Source organism: Pelodiscus sinensis, chromosome 2, assembly GCF_052426305.1.
Source record: "Pelodiscus sinensis isolate ZL-2025 chromosome 2, ASM5242630v1, whole genome shotgun sequence".
NCBI lineage: Eukaryota > Metazoa > Chordata > Testudines > Trionychidae > Pelodiscus > Pelodiscus sinensis.
Genome location: NC_143053.1, coordinates 117,676,793 through 117,694,770, shown reverse-complemented (window position 1 = coordinate 117,694,770; position 17,978 = coordinate 117,676,793). Strand labels below are relative to the sequence as shown.

The window sequence follows — 17,978 nt, the reverse complement described above, 5'->3', positions numbered from 1 at the left end:
GAGGAATGTTAACATAGAATGAGAAGCTAAAGGAGAGGGTGGGACTGGGAACCAGTGGGCAGGAAGGAGGAGGTGAGGGCTTGGAGGAAACAGATCTGACAGAACCAAGGCACAAGGAGAGAAATGGTACGAGATGGGCAGAGAAACTAAGACAAGTACCTGCGGGAGAGTGGAAGGAATACTGAGATTAGATAGAGGCAGTAAGTGACTTGACTAATTGCTTTGCTCTCCCCCTTGCCGCCTCTATCAGAGAGAGGTAGCAGGGGCCAGCAGGATCCGGTGCTGGGGGGGGGGGGGGCGAGCCTGCTTAAAAGCTGGTTTCCCCCCAGCACCGACTCCATGGGGAAAAGGGGCAGGGGCGCAGCAGGGAACTGGCGGTGCTTCCGTCTGGGAAATGTAGCAAGAACAGGGCTCTTGTACAAATTCAAAAGCCAAGTGCTGCGGGGTGCCTGCGGCGAGCAGGGGGACTCAAACATCTCCTCCGTTGACCCCTGCTCCCTGTTTTTGAAATGTACAAGAGCCCCGAGAAGGCTCTTCTACATTTCAAAAGCAAAGTGCAGTCAGGAGCGTGGGGCCAGCGGGGGAGCGGTTTGAGTCCCCTGCTCACCTCAGGCTGCCTGCAGCATTTTGCTTTTAAATTGTACAAGAGCCCAGCTGGGGCTCTTGTACATTTCAAATGTGGAGGCTCCCTTATCGACTAATTGAATAGTCAATTCAAATTACATCCCCTATTTCATTAACTGATTAATCTAAATTTAACATCCTTAACGGGGGATGGCGTCAACATGCCACTGCAGTTCCAAATAAAGATCTCAAGATTCTCTTTCAATAAATACGAGCAGGAGAATGAAAAACAAGTCAGACCAGTAACCATCTTTCAATTCTCACTCCCTGGATACAGACAACAACTATTCCTTTCTTCACCCCCTTTATAAAAATTAGCCTTCTCCCGAAGAACAAGCTCAGTGAAGCAAAAGAAAAAAAAACAACGAAGCTGTTTATTCTCATTTTTCCTTGTAAGACACGGTCCTTCAGTACTGTAATGTTGCAGTGCTGCATTTCTGCTCCTGAAGGCTTAGTGTCTGCCAAGTCTCTGGACAGAATGTTTTACTCTGAGCAACAGACTATTTATTGTCATCTGCTGACTGTAGGTTTCTATTTATTCTCTGCTAAACTCCTTGCACAGTGCTAACAAAAGCTTGCCAGTAAGAAGGAAGTGTAGTAATTGAAATCTGATCATATCTGGTTCTCTAACCAAGTTTCAGTGGATTTTTTTTTAAATGAGCCCAACGATATAGCCTCCTCATTCCAAGAGCTGAAGGGTGCTAAATTAAAAGAGAGACAGATACCGATAATGGACATGATTTTCGTTAAAGGATCTGCATGAAGCACTTGTCTGTCACGGAAAATTAACAACCTGGCAACAGAGATGTCCTAAGAATAAAGGCTATCATTCAAATGTAGATGATTTCTTTGGGAAAAGGTTTACCTGTCCAACATATGCAAATTTATAAAAAAAATTAAGCATGTAAATTACCAATAATAAAAAGAGCTAATAAACACCTATAATTAACATGTTTTCAATGTCCTCTAGGCTTTAAAATTGCCCACACTGGGAATTTCTCAAGGATGTGAAAATGCAGGTATGTACATAACAGTGTCCCCACCAACAAATTCCTCTCAATTAAGGATGGCCACTTTATTTGAAAACAGAGATAACTTAATGTCCCATTTAAAAAAAAAAAGTTGTTTCTATCTAGCCTACTTGCAGAGAAAGACTGCTTATAAAAACCCTGCATCGTCAATAATCTTTAGCAAGTGAAATAAAACTACACCACATCATATCACCTACTATATTCTGTGATAGGATTTTGTCATTTATTTCCTGATACCAAAGCAACAATATTTTGTAAACTCTATCCTTCCAACCTATTACCAAGAAGAACAAAGCACTAACTACATTCACATGCAAAACAATCTTGAAAAATAACGTTAACAATGATGATGATATTAATTCTGCATTTACAGCAGACAAGTGCTCCTGGGTCTGCTTCTGGCCTGTTTGATAAGAGTATGAAATTTTCCAAGCTTTTGTTAGATTTATGAATAGGTATTTTATCATTTTATATTGCATCTAGAAATTCCGGAGCAGAGGGAAGAGGAAGGAGGAAAGAAAGCTAAGTAGCTCCATTCTCCTTACAACAGACAGGAGAGTTATTTCTGAAGCAACCAAACTCCCATAAAAATGGAAAAAAGTAAAAAATTTTATGTACAGAGACATCAGATTACAAATTCCATGTGTAAACTTCCATGAATAGAATGCCTGAATAGAAGGAATGTAAAAATAGAGGGAAATGAGAGTATTTCATAATCATAACAGACAGTCTGTCTCACTGCAAATGGGGCCTAATTGGTAAAGACACTAACAGCTCATTGAAAGTTTCCCCAGCCATTTGAAACCCAATGATGGGACCACTGTGATATAACATCACACAACAGTACCTCTCATATACTAGCAGTCATGAGGCCCTGACTGATTTTATGGTAAATACTCCTAAGTTTATTTTATTTTTGTCCTTGCAACCTAAAATAACTAGTCGTTTTAATTCTAGCTCAAGTGAAATGGCTTTTAATCATACTCTCTCTTATCAGGGGTGAGGTGCAATGTGTGGGGACACATGACTTCCCCCCCCCACCACAATCACCCTAGGCAGGAAGGGGCAAGGGACCAGCAGCCAGCAGAGTCAGAGCCTCTGGATGGTCTAGGGCACTAGTGGGGAGGCCTGGAGCAGGGGCCATTATCCCCTGCCTTCACCAGAAGTGGCGGGGGAAAGTGGAGCAACATTGTCCTAGCTCACTTTGCTCCCCCGGCTCCAAGTGCTTTGCTCAGAGGAGGAACCATCCTCGCACTCACCAACGGGAAACAGAGTGACACTGCCAGGAACCAGGGGAGCAGAGCAAGCTAGGGCCACTTTGCTCTGCTTTCCCCAGTCACTACCAGTAATTCTGAGGGCCTGACTCCTCCTGCCAGTGCCAGATCCCTGGCCCTGCTAGTCTCCCAGGTTGCATGGCTCAGAGGATGGAGCTTGGGGGAAGAGGCAGGGCAGGAAAGAGGCCACTGTACATAACATGGTGAAGAGTTTCTCTTAGGCCCCAAACACAGAGCAGCTGTCTGCCTACACTATTCCCTTTGCCGGACAAAGGCCTTAATGTGGTACCAATGTGAGCTCCACAAGTATTCCACTCTCTCTTCCTCCTCGCAGCAACTTTATGTAAGACAAATTTAAGGCATTTCCTACAACACACAACCTGCCAATGTGTTTAAGCACCATTCATCTCAAGACACATAATTACTGTGTGTTTTGTGTTGAAGGGATGTTCGATATCGAGTAACTGAATTATGTAACCGCATCACATTGTAGCTAGCATCCCACGGAGCAGCCTCCGCTGGCTACCCCCCACAGCTGCCTCTGATAGACGAGGCCACGCTTATCAGTTAATCGTACATGTTGACATCCCTACATGTAATAACCATTTTAGAAATGAGGAAACAGTCACTGGAAGTTTAATACCATCAACCTGGAATCTCCATAAATACAAACCACCTGACAGGTCTTGGGTATCAAGAGGCTAAGGAAAGCACCAAAGATAACACACAGGCCCACAGACAGGGGAAAGCTCAAAGGAGGCAATTGCCCCGGGGAATTCTGCATTGTTCCTCCTGAATGATGCATAAAGAAATGCATGATGTTTAATACTCTTAAAAACTATTAATATTGTGTGTGTTTATTTTAAATACTCAAACCATTAAACTAGTTTTTTTAAAGTTTATATTCTCTATGTCCATTTGCATTTCCCCTTCAGCTCCCATTAAACCTTGCTTGCACTTTCCTGTCAAGGTGTGCTGCTGAGAGGGAAAGGAAGTACAACAGTAGCTGTGCCGAGTTGCCTTATGTGAATGGTTTTGCAGCAGAACAACACACACAAAAGTCTCAAAATGAGAGAGCTGAAGCTGTGTAAATTGGTTGCTGGCAGCCTCAGCACTATTAAGCTCTAAATGCCTCATTTGACAATCTTATGTTCTGATGTCAGGATGCTGATCAGGTCTTGGGACATAGATTAGCTGAAGCCTGATGAGCCAACAGATCTACCAGAAGAGGCTGGACACAAATGGTTTTGGTAAGGCCCACTCTAACACAGCAGATTTAGCCCCTCACTTGAGAAAGATATTGAAACCTGCCCAGAAAAGGGGGAGCCTTTCACTTCTCCATCACTGAACCATTTATATTTCTCCTTGGAAAGTGTATTTCTTAGAAGACCATGGATGTATGATGCTAATTATAAGTCCATGATAAAAATCTTTCTTGTTTAGTTGTGACCACAAAGATGGAAGTAACCACTGAATAACTTAGCATTACAGAAAGATGAGGTTTCACTAACAGACTGAACGAACTCCATAGTTTGTATAGCAAAGATTAGAGAGCTGTTAATTCCCCAGTGGTGCAGGAAAGTATGGAGGGTTGGATCTCTGGGCAAGAGGCTAACATGGAGTTTATGATGCAGGCAGCAAACATCCTGTTAGAAAGACACTCTCTCTGCAGTACCACCCCTCCATACATCAATTTGGGAGTGTAAGCTACATCAGGAAGGCTAGAACACACCCTCTGACAAGCTGGTAGCCCTACTGCTGCCAGAAGCACTCTGACTCTTCAGAAGTTACCCTGTATCTACATAAAAACAGGGAAACCTTCCTGGGGGTAGCACTGATATTAGTGTTCTCTGCTGAAATACAGTTTCTATTTCCTCAGTTACAAACCCCTAGTTCTGAGGACTGACAAGATGGTTAGTATGGAATACAGTTTCCTTTTAAATCAAATGTTTCCTTAAAAAAAAAAAAAAAAAGCTACCGCTCCCCGTCCCCATCTACACCCCAAGCATTATTTTGCTTTGAAATTGCATCCTGAGCACAGAAACTCAGCAATGGCTATTTTCAAACACTGATATCTGTGTTCTGGCCCCTGAGACAGACAGTAAAGTTCTCTTTATAGTATTTAATTATTTTTATAATCCTAATAAATAGCCCCATTACTCTCTCCCTTCACTTTTCTCATTTGTCATTTTAAATCTCAGCTCATATATCACAATTCTTTTCCATAATTTCTCATTTGTATGTTGCTAAACTTTTAAAATATTAGCTTATATATTGCATTAAACATACATACAGACAGCTATCTTTATATTTTATATATAGTATTAAAAGCAATACTTGTTTAATGCACTGCAGAAGGGAAAATAACTTTGTAGAATGAAGTTATAGTTTAAAACAGGAGAAACATCCTTGCACGATTAGTTAAGGGGGTTAGGACACTTCATGTATGTGGAAACAGAATTAAAAATCAAAAGTATTTTTCATTGGTTTTTCCACTGGTCACCACTTTAGACTCAATACCTCTGAGACACAGAAGTACCAAAAATACCAGCAGTTAAGTTTTCAGATTTACAGAACAAGGAAATGCTTAGTTTCTGCCAAGGAGGGAAAGCACAGGAAAAAATACAAGTTGACTTGAAAATGGCAAATTTCTTTCCTATCCATCTTAAACCCTTTGGTAAGGTGAATTGTCAGAACCATGTGGGAAAGGACAGAAACAGAATACACCCTATCTTCACTACTTTCACATACCTATCGTAAATTCTGTACAAAGTATGCCTGGAGGTATCATTAGGAAACTCATCATTTGCTGATCTTTATTGTAGTGGTAAAATGTGTGGCAACTATAGATGTTAATTTATAAGGCAGGGTGGGGAACCTTTTTTTGGGCTGGGGGCTGCTGACCCACAGAAAAAAAAAATCAGTCGGGGGCCACACACAAGTGAAAAGGAAAAAGAGAGAAAACACCCCAATAAACCCTTACTGACATGTCCCCTGACTGAGAAGGAGAAAGACTCTCCCCGCATCCCCCTCACACATCAGAGTCAAGGGGGCCCCAGGCTAGTAGATTGTGTGTGCTCCAGTCCTGCGGTAGGATGGTAAAGGAGGGGGGGGGGGAGAGCATCAGTGCAGGCTCCCCAATGCTGGGCAGGTGAAGGGGAGGGACCTCTGAGCCTCAGAGGCCAGATCCAAGTGAGCCACAGGCCGCATCTGGCCCCTAGGTTCACCACCCTGTTAAGGTTTTTCTGTATATTACTAAGGCATCTTCCAAATCCAGGGAAGCAGCCCAAACCAGTTCCTCAGAGGCAAAAGCCTGGCTGGCATCTTGCCCATTTGTCAGCAGACTACTACCTGTTTACTTGGCTATTTTTTGGCTTGAAGAAGGGTGTGAGCAAGAAACTTTAATTTTGGCAATGGAACAGAATGGTTGTCACCTGAACCCCAACTGGAGACAATTCTCAAAGAAGAGGAAAAGGGATAAAAGTGAGGAACACGTCCTAAATCACCTCAACTCCACTCATAGCATCAACAACCCATTTGAAAGACAAAAGGAGCACTACTGAAACGGGGAGCACTCAGGGCTGAAAGATCAGCCAGACTCAAGTGGAGAGAAAAAAACCTCTTGGATTCAAGTTTCAGAGGCAGCCGTTTTCATGTGTTTCAGAAAAAAGAACAGTGGCACTTTAAAGACTAGCAATTTTATTATGGCATAAGCTTTCTTGAGCTGCAACTCACTTAATCAGATGCACTTGTTAAGTTTAGCTTTCACTTTACCTTTTATTTCTTTATAGCCAATTCTGACTTTTTTATGCCTCATTACTTTTAATCACTTAAATTATATTTAATTTGTCTGTAGTTAATAGACTTGTTTTAGCTAATAGTGCGTGTGTTTGGAAACCTCCTTTTGAGATAACAGGATTTCTATTAATGGAATGATAGGCTCTCTGAGTGTGTATTGTCCAGAAGGAAAGAACTGAGCAGTACAAGATGCTCATTTCTGGGGACAAGTCCAGGATTGAGACTTTTCAGGTGTTGCTCCACAATATAACTCAGGAATATCTGACTAGAAGCAGCACTCACATCAATTAGCTGGGGGTGAGTCTATATACTAGCGTGAACAGGCCAGGAGTGGCTGCTCTCAGAGCAAAGCAGTATAAAGGGCACCGTAGGTTGAGAATGGAGGGCCACAGCTATTCAATGGAACATAAAGTCCGTGTGACCTTATCCAGAGTACAAAGTAATTACAAAAGCCAGCAAGCGGGAGTGGTTCATCTGCTGACTGTTGTGGGAGGCTCCAGAAAAGGACAGTGTCCTAAAGCAGTCCCTAAGGAAGGCAGGCTCTAATGGTCAGAACTAGGTAATGTGGTGACTGGGAAGAAAGCCCCAAAATGGAAGCTTTGTTTTCCCTTTGTGAGTACGTGGTCATTTGGACAATAAACAGAGCCCCAAACCAAGGGCTAACAACTAATTTGTTCAAAAGCTTCAGAGGGGTAGCCGAGTTAGTCTATAACAGGAAAAAATTTAACACAACAAAGAATCTAGTAGCACCTTAAAGAACAAAACATATAGCTGGTATCATAAGCTTTCATGCTGTGGCTGATAAAGCAGCACTCTCACAGCCTCAACAATTCTCTAAAATTCAAGTTTGCATGTGCGCACGTGTAAAAACCCAATGAAAAATGTCAACAAAAAGGAGAACTTGTTAGCATGTGTGAAGGTTTTTCAATGAAACAAAAGCTATTTCCCAACCAGCTTTAATAAAAAGACCCTAGTGTAAACGAGAAGAAGTTCCTTCACTATTTAAGTTAAGAGAAAGGTCTGATTTTCCTGTTTTGAGTCTGTGTTGATAAAAATAGTTCTGAAATTCACAGCTGTGGTCCTGCAAATACAATGTTTGTGAGATAGCCCAGACCTCTCATGCCAAGATTAACAAATCTGATGAAGCTCTTTTGGAAGAGTTAGAAAAGGATACTTTACAGAGACAGCAGGCTGTATCCTGAGCAGGAAAAAGGGTGGAAGTGGCTTTCTCTCATCTGACCCACCTAACTGAACAACACCGTCATGTACAGGAATATTCATCTGTGGCGCATGGTTAGGTTGCATTTCCAGTTATACTCAAAATACATTAAATAATTAAGTTCAGATTTTACATCCTCTGTGGGATTGACTATGGATTTCTCTTTGCCATATAGCCAATATCTGAAATATTCCAGTAACTGGGATAAGTACATTGATTCAGATTAAATAAGAGCCTGATCCCATTTTTTAAATTACTCAAACAAGCAGTCAGCAAATGCTCTGAAGGGAGAATGCATGCATTAAAGACCCAAGAGGAACACTCCCACCCCCCACACACAAAAGACTAAGATAATCTTATAAGCTTGGGGTCAAGATTTTGCTTTGCTGAGCAAGACAGAATGTGGCACAAGGGTGATTTTTTTTAAATGGAATATTGACTGTTGGGAACCTGTAGTTTCATGGGCTGCATCCTGTTTCATTTTGCACAGGTTAAGCATAATCCCCAGAGGGTAATTGACAGATTTTCAACACAGCCCTTGATTAAACTATTTTACTTAATGTTTCTTACACAGCAGCAAGTAAGTAGCAGTAAAATTATGATACAGTTACAACTACAAAGTTACAGGCTGAACCTCTAAAATCCAGGACTCTCTGGTCCGGCAACATCTGTGGTCTGGAAGGACCACAGATATTGCTGAACCAGAAAGCCCCAGCTGGCCAGGCTCAGAAGCACAGCCCCGTCAGGACTGGTGGTGTGGAACATATCCGCAGCCAGGGTTCGAGGCAGCAAGGTCAGCAGCCAGGAGCACAGTTCTGGCTGGGGCTGGCGCAGTGGCGCCAGTTAGGGCTGGCACAGCCTTAACCTCTCCATAGGTCCCAAGGGTGCTGGACAAGGGAGATTCAACCTTTATACAATGTATAGAAACCCGTGCCTCAATCAGATATTTCAGAATTTGCAGCTGTTTTTAAGCAATACTCAGTATAGGTTAACTGGGACTTCCTGGTCTGGCAACATCCATGGTCCAGCAGGAGTGCTGTAGGGGACACCAGCAACTCAGGCAGGAGGCCAGTGTATATGGGGGAGCAGGGTGACAAGCAGCACAGCAGGGAGCTCTGGCCCCAGCAGTAGCTGTGGAGCTCTGCCCCAGCCCTGGTTCTGGCTCCAGCAGCCAGGGAGCTCCAGTCTGGCTCCGGTCCTCCACCTTGGCCCTTGACTGCACCGCTCTAGCTCCAGCCATGGAGCTAGGGGGCTGCAGAGCTCTGGCTGTGGTGCTCTAGACCCCACAGCAGCGGCTCCGGGGCAGCAGCGGAGGCAAGCTGGAGCCCAAACCTGATGGAAGCATGGGCCAAGTCAGGGCCCGAAGGTGCCAGACCAGCGAGGTCCAACCTGTACCATGCTATTCCTTACACTGAAACGAGATGCTTTGAGAGAGTCTCCCTGGATCTCTCTGCTATTGCTCTTGCTACAGCTGCACCGGAGCGGAACAGAATTAGTTGAGTAGAAAAAACAAAATACAAGACTAAGTAGCACTTTAAAGACTAACAAAATGGTTTATTAGATGATGAGCTTTCGTGGGCCAGACCCACTTCCTCAGATCAAATAGTGGAAGAAAATTGTCACAACCATATATACCAAAGGATACAATTAAAAAAAGTGAACACATATGAAAAGGACAAATCACATTTCAGAACAGAAGGGGGATGCGGGGGGGGAGGGGGGGGGAGAAGGAAGGTAGATGTCTGTGAGCCAATGGTATTAGAGGTGATAATTGGGGAAGCTATCTTTGTAATGGGTAAGGTAGTTGGGGTCTTTGTTCAGCCCCCCCCGCAGAGAGTGTCGAATTTTAGCATGAATGCCAGTTCAGAGGATTCCCTTTCAAGTGCAGTTTCAGTAGAAACTGATTATATAAACAAGTTAATAATTTTAAAACCTTGATCTTGTCCAGGTTCTTATCATAACAGAATCTTATCAAAGCAATACAAAAATCAAACCTCCTATCAGTCCGCTAGACAACTGAATGTTCCCCTCCCCACTTGAAAGATTCATTTCATAGCTTTAGTCATTCAGTTGTTGGGGTTTGGATCACACTGAACTATTTCTCTCTCTCTTTTTCTGGTTTTCAACACTGAACATAACTCACTTCGGCTACATTTTGCTTATTTTGTTATTGAAGGGTTGGGGGAAGAAAATGGAGCAGCGAGGGTTTGACTGGATGCTGGAATGGTTGCACCCCTTCAAGGTCAGATTCTCAAAAGTGCTTAACAGGGGTCAGCAACCTTTCAGAAGCGTCATGCCAAGATTTAATTTATTCACTTCTATTTATGGGTCTGCATGCCATTGACTTTAAAAAGAATCAATAATAGTCCTACTTACATTTTAGCACTTCATTAATATATAAATTAAGATGCAGAGCTTACCGTTTAGTGTGATCCTTGGCCTTGCTTGCCACGTGGTCCCAGGCCAGCCCTGGATGCTGGAGGAGCGGCTGCCTCAGCCCCAGCACTGCCTCCTCCCACTGCCTATGGGCGTGGTGCAGCCTAACCTGGTGCTGGGGAAAGAGGAGGGCTCCTGCAGCAATGGGGGCTTCCTGCTGTGTGAGGGGAGAGGAAGGCTGAGCTCCCCACATACTGCTCAAAACCAGCTTGCCATAGGTTGCTAACCCCTGCCTTAAACCCATTTCCCCTTCCCCCAGAGTAAGATTTTTTAAAAAGCTCACCATGCTGAAAATCTGACCAATTATTTTGTTGCTTAAATGGCGGCACAATTCTGCAAATCTGGCTCTGATATCCCACAGCCTCGTAGGTGGATTTGCTCTGCTCTGTACAAGTCTTGCTCCTGCCTTCATCTTCAATCTCCCTCTCCCTCTTCCCCTCACCCCCATGGGCCCATGCTTAACTTCTGTCAACTCCTTGCATTTAAATGGCTTGAAAGAATCCAAATGACATAGCCAAAATTTATTAATTATCTCAAGACATCACAATGGAAAAGACTATTGGGCACTCTGAACTGTCCCATACCATTTTTAGTCCCGTTCCCTTTGCTTTGTGCTGCGCCTTGGAAGGCACTGCTCCAGCTCTGCTCTTCATTCAAATACACTGAGAGAAATGCCTTGCACTAGCATTTGTTTCTTTGCAATAGCACAATTATCAAATGATAAAAGGTAAGAACACAGTTACTATGCCAGTTCTACACCCCCGGAAGGATACCCACAAAATCTTTAGCTTGGAAGACTTAATGAATATGGCACCTGTCACAGTATTTTAAAGCAGTAAGAAAATCACATGCCAAGTGCCACTGGTTTCTATTCTGCACTCTACCCACTAGGACCCCTGCATTTGCATGGAATTCCAATTAACCTAGAATCCTAATTAAGTGAATGCAGTAAAATGTGTCAAACAGTACTATTTGTGCAGGGTCAATGGCTAGATCTGGGCCTTAGCATAAGCAATAGCCCTACAGGACTAAGTGAGCTAATACGGGAATTACCTGTGTGTCAGAAATTAAAAAAAAAAAAAAAAAAAAAAGCCAGTGTCTTCCTCGTCACATGCTCATGCTCAGCAGTTATCATGTTTGCTGAGTGCACTCTGTTCAATATGACTAATCGTCTGGGGGAGGTAACAGGCAAATCAATTCAGAACAGCAGTGGAAGAAAGCATGCCTCTGGCTGCTGCATGTGTGTCATGTTTCAGGATTAACTGCATTTCTAACCCTTCTTCTTGTCTGTCTGATTGCCCCTCTTTGGAGGAGAATCCTGACATTCTCCCACTCTGTGGCAGAGTGCTAGGTTGCACTGTCTAACAGGTCGGACTGTGTTTAGCCACCTGCAGTTCCTTCCTTTGGGAGCTGTGATCCATGGTTAATACAGTAACCCAGGTCTGCCTTGCAAAAACAAAGTACTGTTTAGATTAAACATAGGAACACCGCAAAACAAGAGAAAAGGATTTTTAACACAATAAAAACTCAGCTCTTCCAATCTTGGTGAGATAAGATTGATTTCCAGCAATCTCCGCTTCAATCTCTTCCTGAACCATCTAAGCTCTTGGAAGAAAATCTGTGTCTTTAAATCCTTCTGAGGCTTTCATAGCTTCGCTCTCTAACACAATTCAATCTCATCATTGTCTTTGGAAGAATGTGAATTCTCCAGTACTCAGGTAGGAGTGGGAAGGTGCAATTTTCAGCTCAAGCAGAGATGTGTTCTACCTTTGACCATACTAGTGTGCTAAAAATAGAAGCATAGCCACAGCAATGCAGGCTAGCCATCCCAGTATGTACCTGGCCAAGACATAAAGTATGTAGTATGGACAGATAGCGCACTACACAGCCCTGGCTACATTGCTAGGTTCTTTCCTCCCCAACACCTTCATGCATTTAATGCCTAAGTCAACCCTACCGAGGGCCATCAATCTAATTTATGCAATTTCAGCTATGAGACGCTACTTTGGTACTATTTCCATTCCTAAAGCACCCAAGATGATTATTTATTAATTCCCCTTAGGTGGGCACTAAATCCAATCATAAGCAGCAAGCTAATCACCTTTTTAAGCTGTAAATGCCTGTACATGTTGAACCTCTCTAATCTGGCACCCTCGGGATCTGACCGGTGCTGCACCAGAGAATTTGCTGAACCACAGGAGGTCAATATTGTCTAGCAGCATTACCAACACTTCCACTGTTTACTGGGCTCATAAAAGACATTTAGGGGTAAATTGGAGCTAAATAATGGCACAGCACACAGAATCAGGGCCAGTGATGATAAACTTGATGGGACTGTGGGAAACTAGACTACATTCATGGTAAGTGGACATCTGGCTAAGAAAATCATTCCAGACCATGGATGTTGCTGGACTAGAGAGTACCAGATTACAGAGATCCAACCTGTACGGTTTACTTCTACTCAGTAACACTGAAAGCTAGGACCAGATTTGAATTAGATTTTCTTCTCTTCCTTTGGGCATAGATCTCCGGTACTATGCAATTTATGCACTGAAGTAGTGAACAAATTCTTGTACATATTAATCACCTTCTTCCCTCTCACTACAACCTAAAGATTAAAAAAACCAAACGGAGGAATCCAGCACTATGAAAGATCATATATGTGCATGTTACAGAGGGTGCACTAAATCCACAGATCCGATTGACATTCAGCCCATCTACATTGGAGTAGGAAGTAAATAAAACGAACTGTACAGAAGTTTCCAGGATATATTGATAATTGTTTTCCCAGTACCAGAAATAAAAGAAAAAAGCGCCACACATTGGTACCTTGATAAGATACTAGCTGCTAATTATACATATGGTCATGCTACTGTATTTACTGCAGCACTCCAGGTACAGCTGCCAATCAAAATGGATTTCTCTAGCTCCTGGTAAGGGAATATCTATATTACTGTATAATGCAGAGTGGTTGAGAGAGAAAGAGGAAGAGACCTGTGAAAATATCAGATGTCAGAATTTCTTTTATGCCATTTCTCTGTCCTCTACCTAAGCTATGAGGAGTTGGACATTGAAGTATGTTTATTAATTTAGCCAGAAGTTACTCTTAAAATTGTTTTAAACTTTCTAATGATTAAAATAGCAGCCAATTTTAGAAGTGACTAGTCTTTTGCATCTCTGACCTGGGATGCCTTAGTGCAGGAGTGATCAGTAATTTTTGATAGGAGGCTACTCCAAGAATTACAAAGTGGTCAAGTGCCATTCTCTTTAATGGAGGTGTGGGATCTGGGATGGAGGTTGGGCACAGAAGCGAGTATTGGGTCTGTGAGGGAGTTTGGATGAAAGAGAGGGTTGTGATCTGGAGCAGAAAATTGGGGTCCAGTAGGAGGTGCAAGGTCTGTGAGGGAGGCAAGATAGGATTCTGACTTGGAGGAGAGGTGTGTGTAGGAGGGTTGCAGAGTCTGGGAGGGGACTGTGATCTGGGTTAGGGGTGCAGCAGTGGTGCAGGGCAATGTTCCCGTTAAGATTTTCCATTTATGTGTGGAATGAATTTTGTTGTGTACCAAGGGATGTGTACCACAAATAGAAACACATGCCTCTGGCTATGGTCAGCTGTGGGCACTCTGCCAATCAGATAGGCAGCAGCTGAATCTCTCCTGGAAAGCACCCAAGTAATCAGCTTATTGGGAACACTAGTGCAGGGGTTTCGGTTTTGAGCTAGGGCAGGATGGAGTTGTGAGTTAAGCAGCGTATTGGGGTGCAGGGTCTGGTAGAGATATAGGTGAGCAGGGTACAGAGGGTTTGGGTTGTTACCTGGGGTAGGAGTGCAAGAGGGGAAGCAGACAGTTGGGATGTGGGAGGAATGGGTTGCCTGATGCAGGCCTAGGTAAGTGCCACGTGGCCAGAGCGGCTCCCAGCCAGCAAGTCCCTCAAGCAGGCGCCCTGCAAGGGCCATGTGCTTCCCTGAACACCCATGGACTGGGGAGGTACTTTACGAGCTGTCTATGCTGCAAACATTGGCCAGTCTCTCCACACCTGCTCCCCCGCCTCCAGCTTGTGGCACACAGAAAAGCACATGGCCCCCACAGCTGGTTGCTCTGACGCGCAGGGAGCCTGCCCTTAGTGGGCTGGATCTGACCAGCAGGCCATATTTTGCCTGTCTTTGCCTTAAAGGCACTTTATTTTCAGACAGTGTTGAGCAAGTATCTCAGGGAGCGGGAAGGAGAAGGAGGAGGGTGGCTTTTGAAAATCATGGCTAGTAAGAGTAGGTCTAAACTGCAATTAAAAACCTGCTACTTTAATCTTGTGCCTGCAGACACAGACTCACAGGGCTTGGTTTAAGGGGTTGTTTGACTCCAGTATAGATATTCGGGTTTGGGCTGCAGCTCAGGCTCCTGAACCTAAACTCGAACTGATGCTTGAGCCCAAATGTCTGCTCCACATAAAAACAAACCTCTTACCCTGAGGCCCACAAGCCTGAGTCAGATGGTATGAGGATGTCTAACTGCAATATAGACATCATTTAAGTGTACCAAATCTGCCTGGAGTCCTCCCGCTCCTGACATTAGTTTCTGACAAGATTTCTGTCTAGTTTCTCTCAGCAAACAAAGCAAATCAGTACAAAGAACAATTCAAAGAGAGCAAGAGATTTTTCCCTTCAATTTTCCCTCTATTTAACAATTCCCTAAATGACAATAGAAGGAAATAAGCCCAGGTACTAATATCTAAGACATTTCAGTAAAAATTCTGTGTGTCTGTATGTACGAAGAGATACGAGGATTATTCAAATCTCTGAAAGAGCTGTTGTGAAATCATGTTGACACCTGTTATTGCGTGAATGTTGCCATGACAAAAGGAGGCAACTCCCAGGTTAAAGACATTCAAAAGAATAAATATTGTTTAATCCTTTCTTCCATTTGCAAACTCATGAACACATCCACTGCATAGGCTGATTCTCTGGCAATGCAAGGAAAAAAATGGGGGCAGAGAAGATCTTTCCAAACAACAAAACTGATGCAGCATACGAAAAAGAACTCTGGGATTTAATTGTTTTTTGTACAAGCCTCTTGAAATACATTCAGCAGGAAGCATGACATAGAACAGACTGTGTATTTAAGCAAAACTGGAGTTGACTGAATTATGAATGTAATACTCACGTAGTGCGTACAGGGATAGGATTATTCCAGCCAAGCAAAACCCTTCAAAAAATCGGAGTGTGCTGAACATTGTCACGTTTACTGAAAGAGCCACAGTGAGTCCAAAGATCAGAATGAATATAACTGAAGAGAGTAGCACTGGCCGTCGACCAACCCTGCAAATGGGAAGGAAGTGGGGAGAAGAGGTTAAAATCCAAGGTGGACACAATGCTAGATGCTTATCTCTTGCAGAGAACAGACACAGGCACAGATGGGGAAAAAAATCACACAGTTCCTCACAAATGCTGCTAGCAATTTTGAATAGCAACTAACATACTCTTCCCTCCACACACACTTCTCATATTTCTGCTTATTAAATTCAATTATTACTTTGGTAAATCTCGCAAAGATTTCATGGAGAAATTTGTTTAGGAACAGATTAAAGCAAATGGCATTAAGTGCATCACTATTTAATCCTAGAGACATATTCAAAACCCTGAAGTGATCAAAAATAAACATTAAAAAATTGCAGTAAGTGCAAGCCATTAATAAAAGATATGGCAGGCACTTTGGGGGAAAAGCCCCTACCTTGGACATGTCATTTGATTAATAGAAGTTTTCCCTCAAGAGGAAAAAACATTTTCCATGACCATTAAATTTACTAGAGAATTCTCGTCTTGCCACATGCTTCAGCTCCACAAATCTCAGCTTTCATTTGGTTAAAAACTAAGTTTCTAGTCCTTATGGTTGTGGAGACAGCCTCAAAAATGAAGCATCACCCCTCCTTCTCAGCCTTCAGAGACCCTGAAGCAATACCTCTATAAGGAGTGAACTTCACTCATTTCAATCAGCAGCACCTCCCTGGATTCCACAATCCACCAGCTATGAAACTCAGAATATTTCCAAAGGGCCATAGGATTAACTATTTGCAGTCAGACACCTGCCATTTTGTTTGGTCTGCCTGTCCAGGCCTGCCTATAGCTTCCTCATCCTCTAGCTTTCCTTGCAAAGAAGGAATTAACAAGATTACAGAGCAGACTATCAGCAATCTTCCATGAAGCTAGAACTGGAGTAGAGCTCCTAACCAGGAGGGAAGAGAGTCAGATGTTTAGGATGGCCATCTGGACTGATAGAAGAACAATGCAGTAAACAAGAGTCAGGAAGTCCCACAGATGAGCCATCAAAGTTAGCTACAATCTGCCCCTTTCCTGACTTTCTTTCAGGGACAGCATCTGAACTAGGCCACCTGGTCAATGTTTTAACTGCCAAAACCATGAAGCCAGGCTGAATACAGCAAACTCAAAAATATTGACGAATAGGGCGGGGAGGGGGGAGTTGCCTGACTGTACAGACTATATTTCTGTAAGTGTTGTCAATTATGAGCCACAGTTGAGTGTGCTTTTGTCGGACTGAAGAGAGAATAAAATTAACATTACCACAGAATTTAGAGGGGTTTGGCGTCATCCCATTGTGCCAAGGCATGTATAGATATGGGGAAAAAACATATGCAAGAAAACAGACTTTTTAAAAAAGTTTACATCAGACACATTCTCTACAAAGTCATAAATTTAATTTAATCTCAATACTTAGTACTCTGATTTGGGCATTTGCTTAGGTTTTGCTGGTTAACAATGCAACTATAAAAATGTACTGCGCATGTACATAAGTTATTAAAACTATGGGGGTTTGCTTTAATTACACTGGAATAAGAGCAATAAAGTCCTATCTAGATGTGAGAGAGAGTGGCAGAGCATATTTTTCTGAATGCTATTAAGGCTTTTGGGAATTGGAAGACTGTGTAAGAATGTGTATCGTAATTTACATGTGATTGACCCCATTTTCTAAATGTCAATTCACACACACAGAGCATATTGGCCTCTTCAAGGGGAACGGGCACAGTGCATTTTTAACTCCATCATCACCCTGTTGACACCTCATGCCAAGAGCTTTAACTCATCTGCAGAATGTAACAGATATTTTTAAAACAAAGCACCATCGGGCACATTCAGGTCAACAGTAAGGTCAAAGCAGGCTGCTTTAATCGGTATTACAAACCTCATAAAACATTGATGATGGACTCTTGGTTAGTGTGTGGCTTTTTAAATCAGGAAGAGAACAGAACATTATTTCCCCAGGAGTTGGATTCATAATACTGTCATATATTCAAAACAAAATGGTAATTACCTCTTTTTGTGTTGAAAAAATATGTACATTTCATATTTTCAGGTTTTAGCCCCCCCCAAAAAAATCTTGAATCCAAACCATGAGGAACTTTGGGTTATGTGGAATCCTGTATATAGTTACACAACAAGCACAAAGGATGCAAGTGGTTCTGGACAATGTTCCTTCTAATTTTTCCCATCCCTGGGTAGTGGTATAGCCAGAACAGGATAGGTGGGTGGATAGCAGCTATGGGGTTGCCTCTCCTCTTCCCCAGCTAGTCTTTGAAGAAGGGCAGAAA

At 42.9% G+C, this 17,978-nt stretch overlaps 1 protein-coding gene across 2 annotated transcripts in view; it reads right to left on the bottom strand.

Moving 5' to 3' along the window:
* Positions 1-17,978, bottom strand: part of SLC22A23 (solute carrier family 22 member 23) — a 183,360-nt gene that overhangs the window by 129,542 nt on the left and 35,840 nt on the right. For both annotated transcript variants that reach the window (XM_075921326.2, XM_075921327.2), the window contains exon 3: positions 15,539-15,693. In XM_075921326.2, the coding sequence (XP_075777441.2) occupies positions 15,539-15,693 (155 nt within the window). The remainder of the gene's footprint in view (positions 1-15,538; positions 15,694-17,978) is intronic.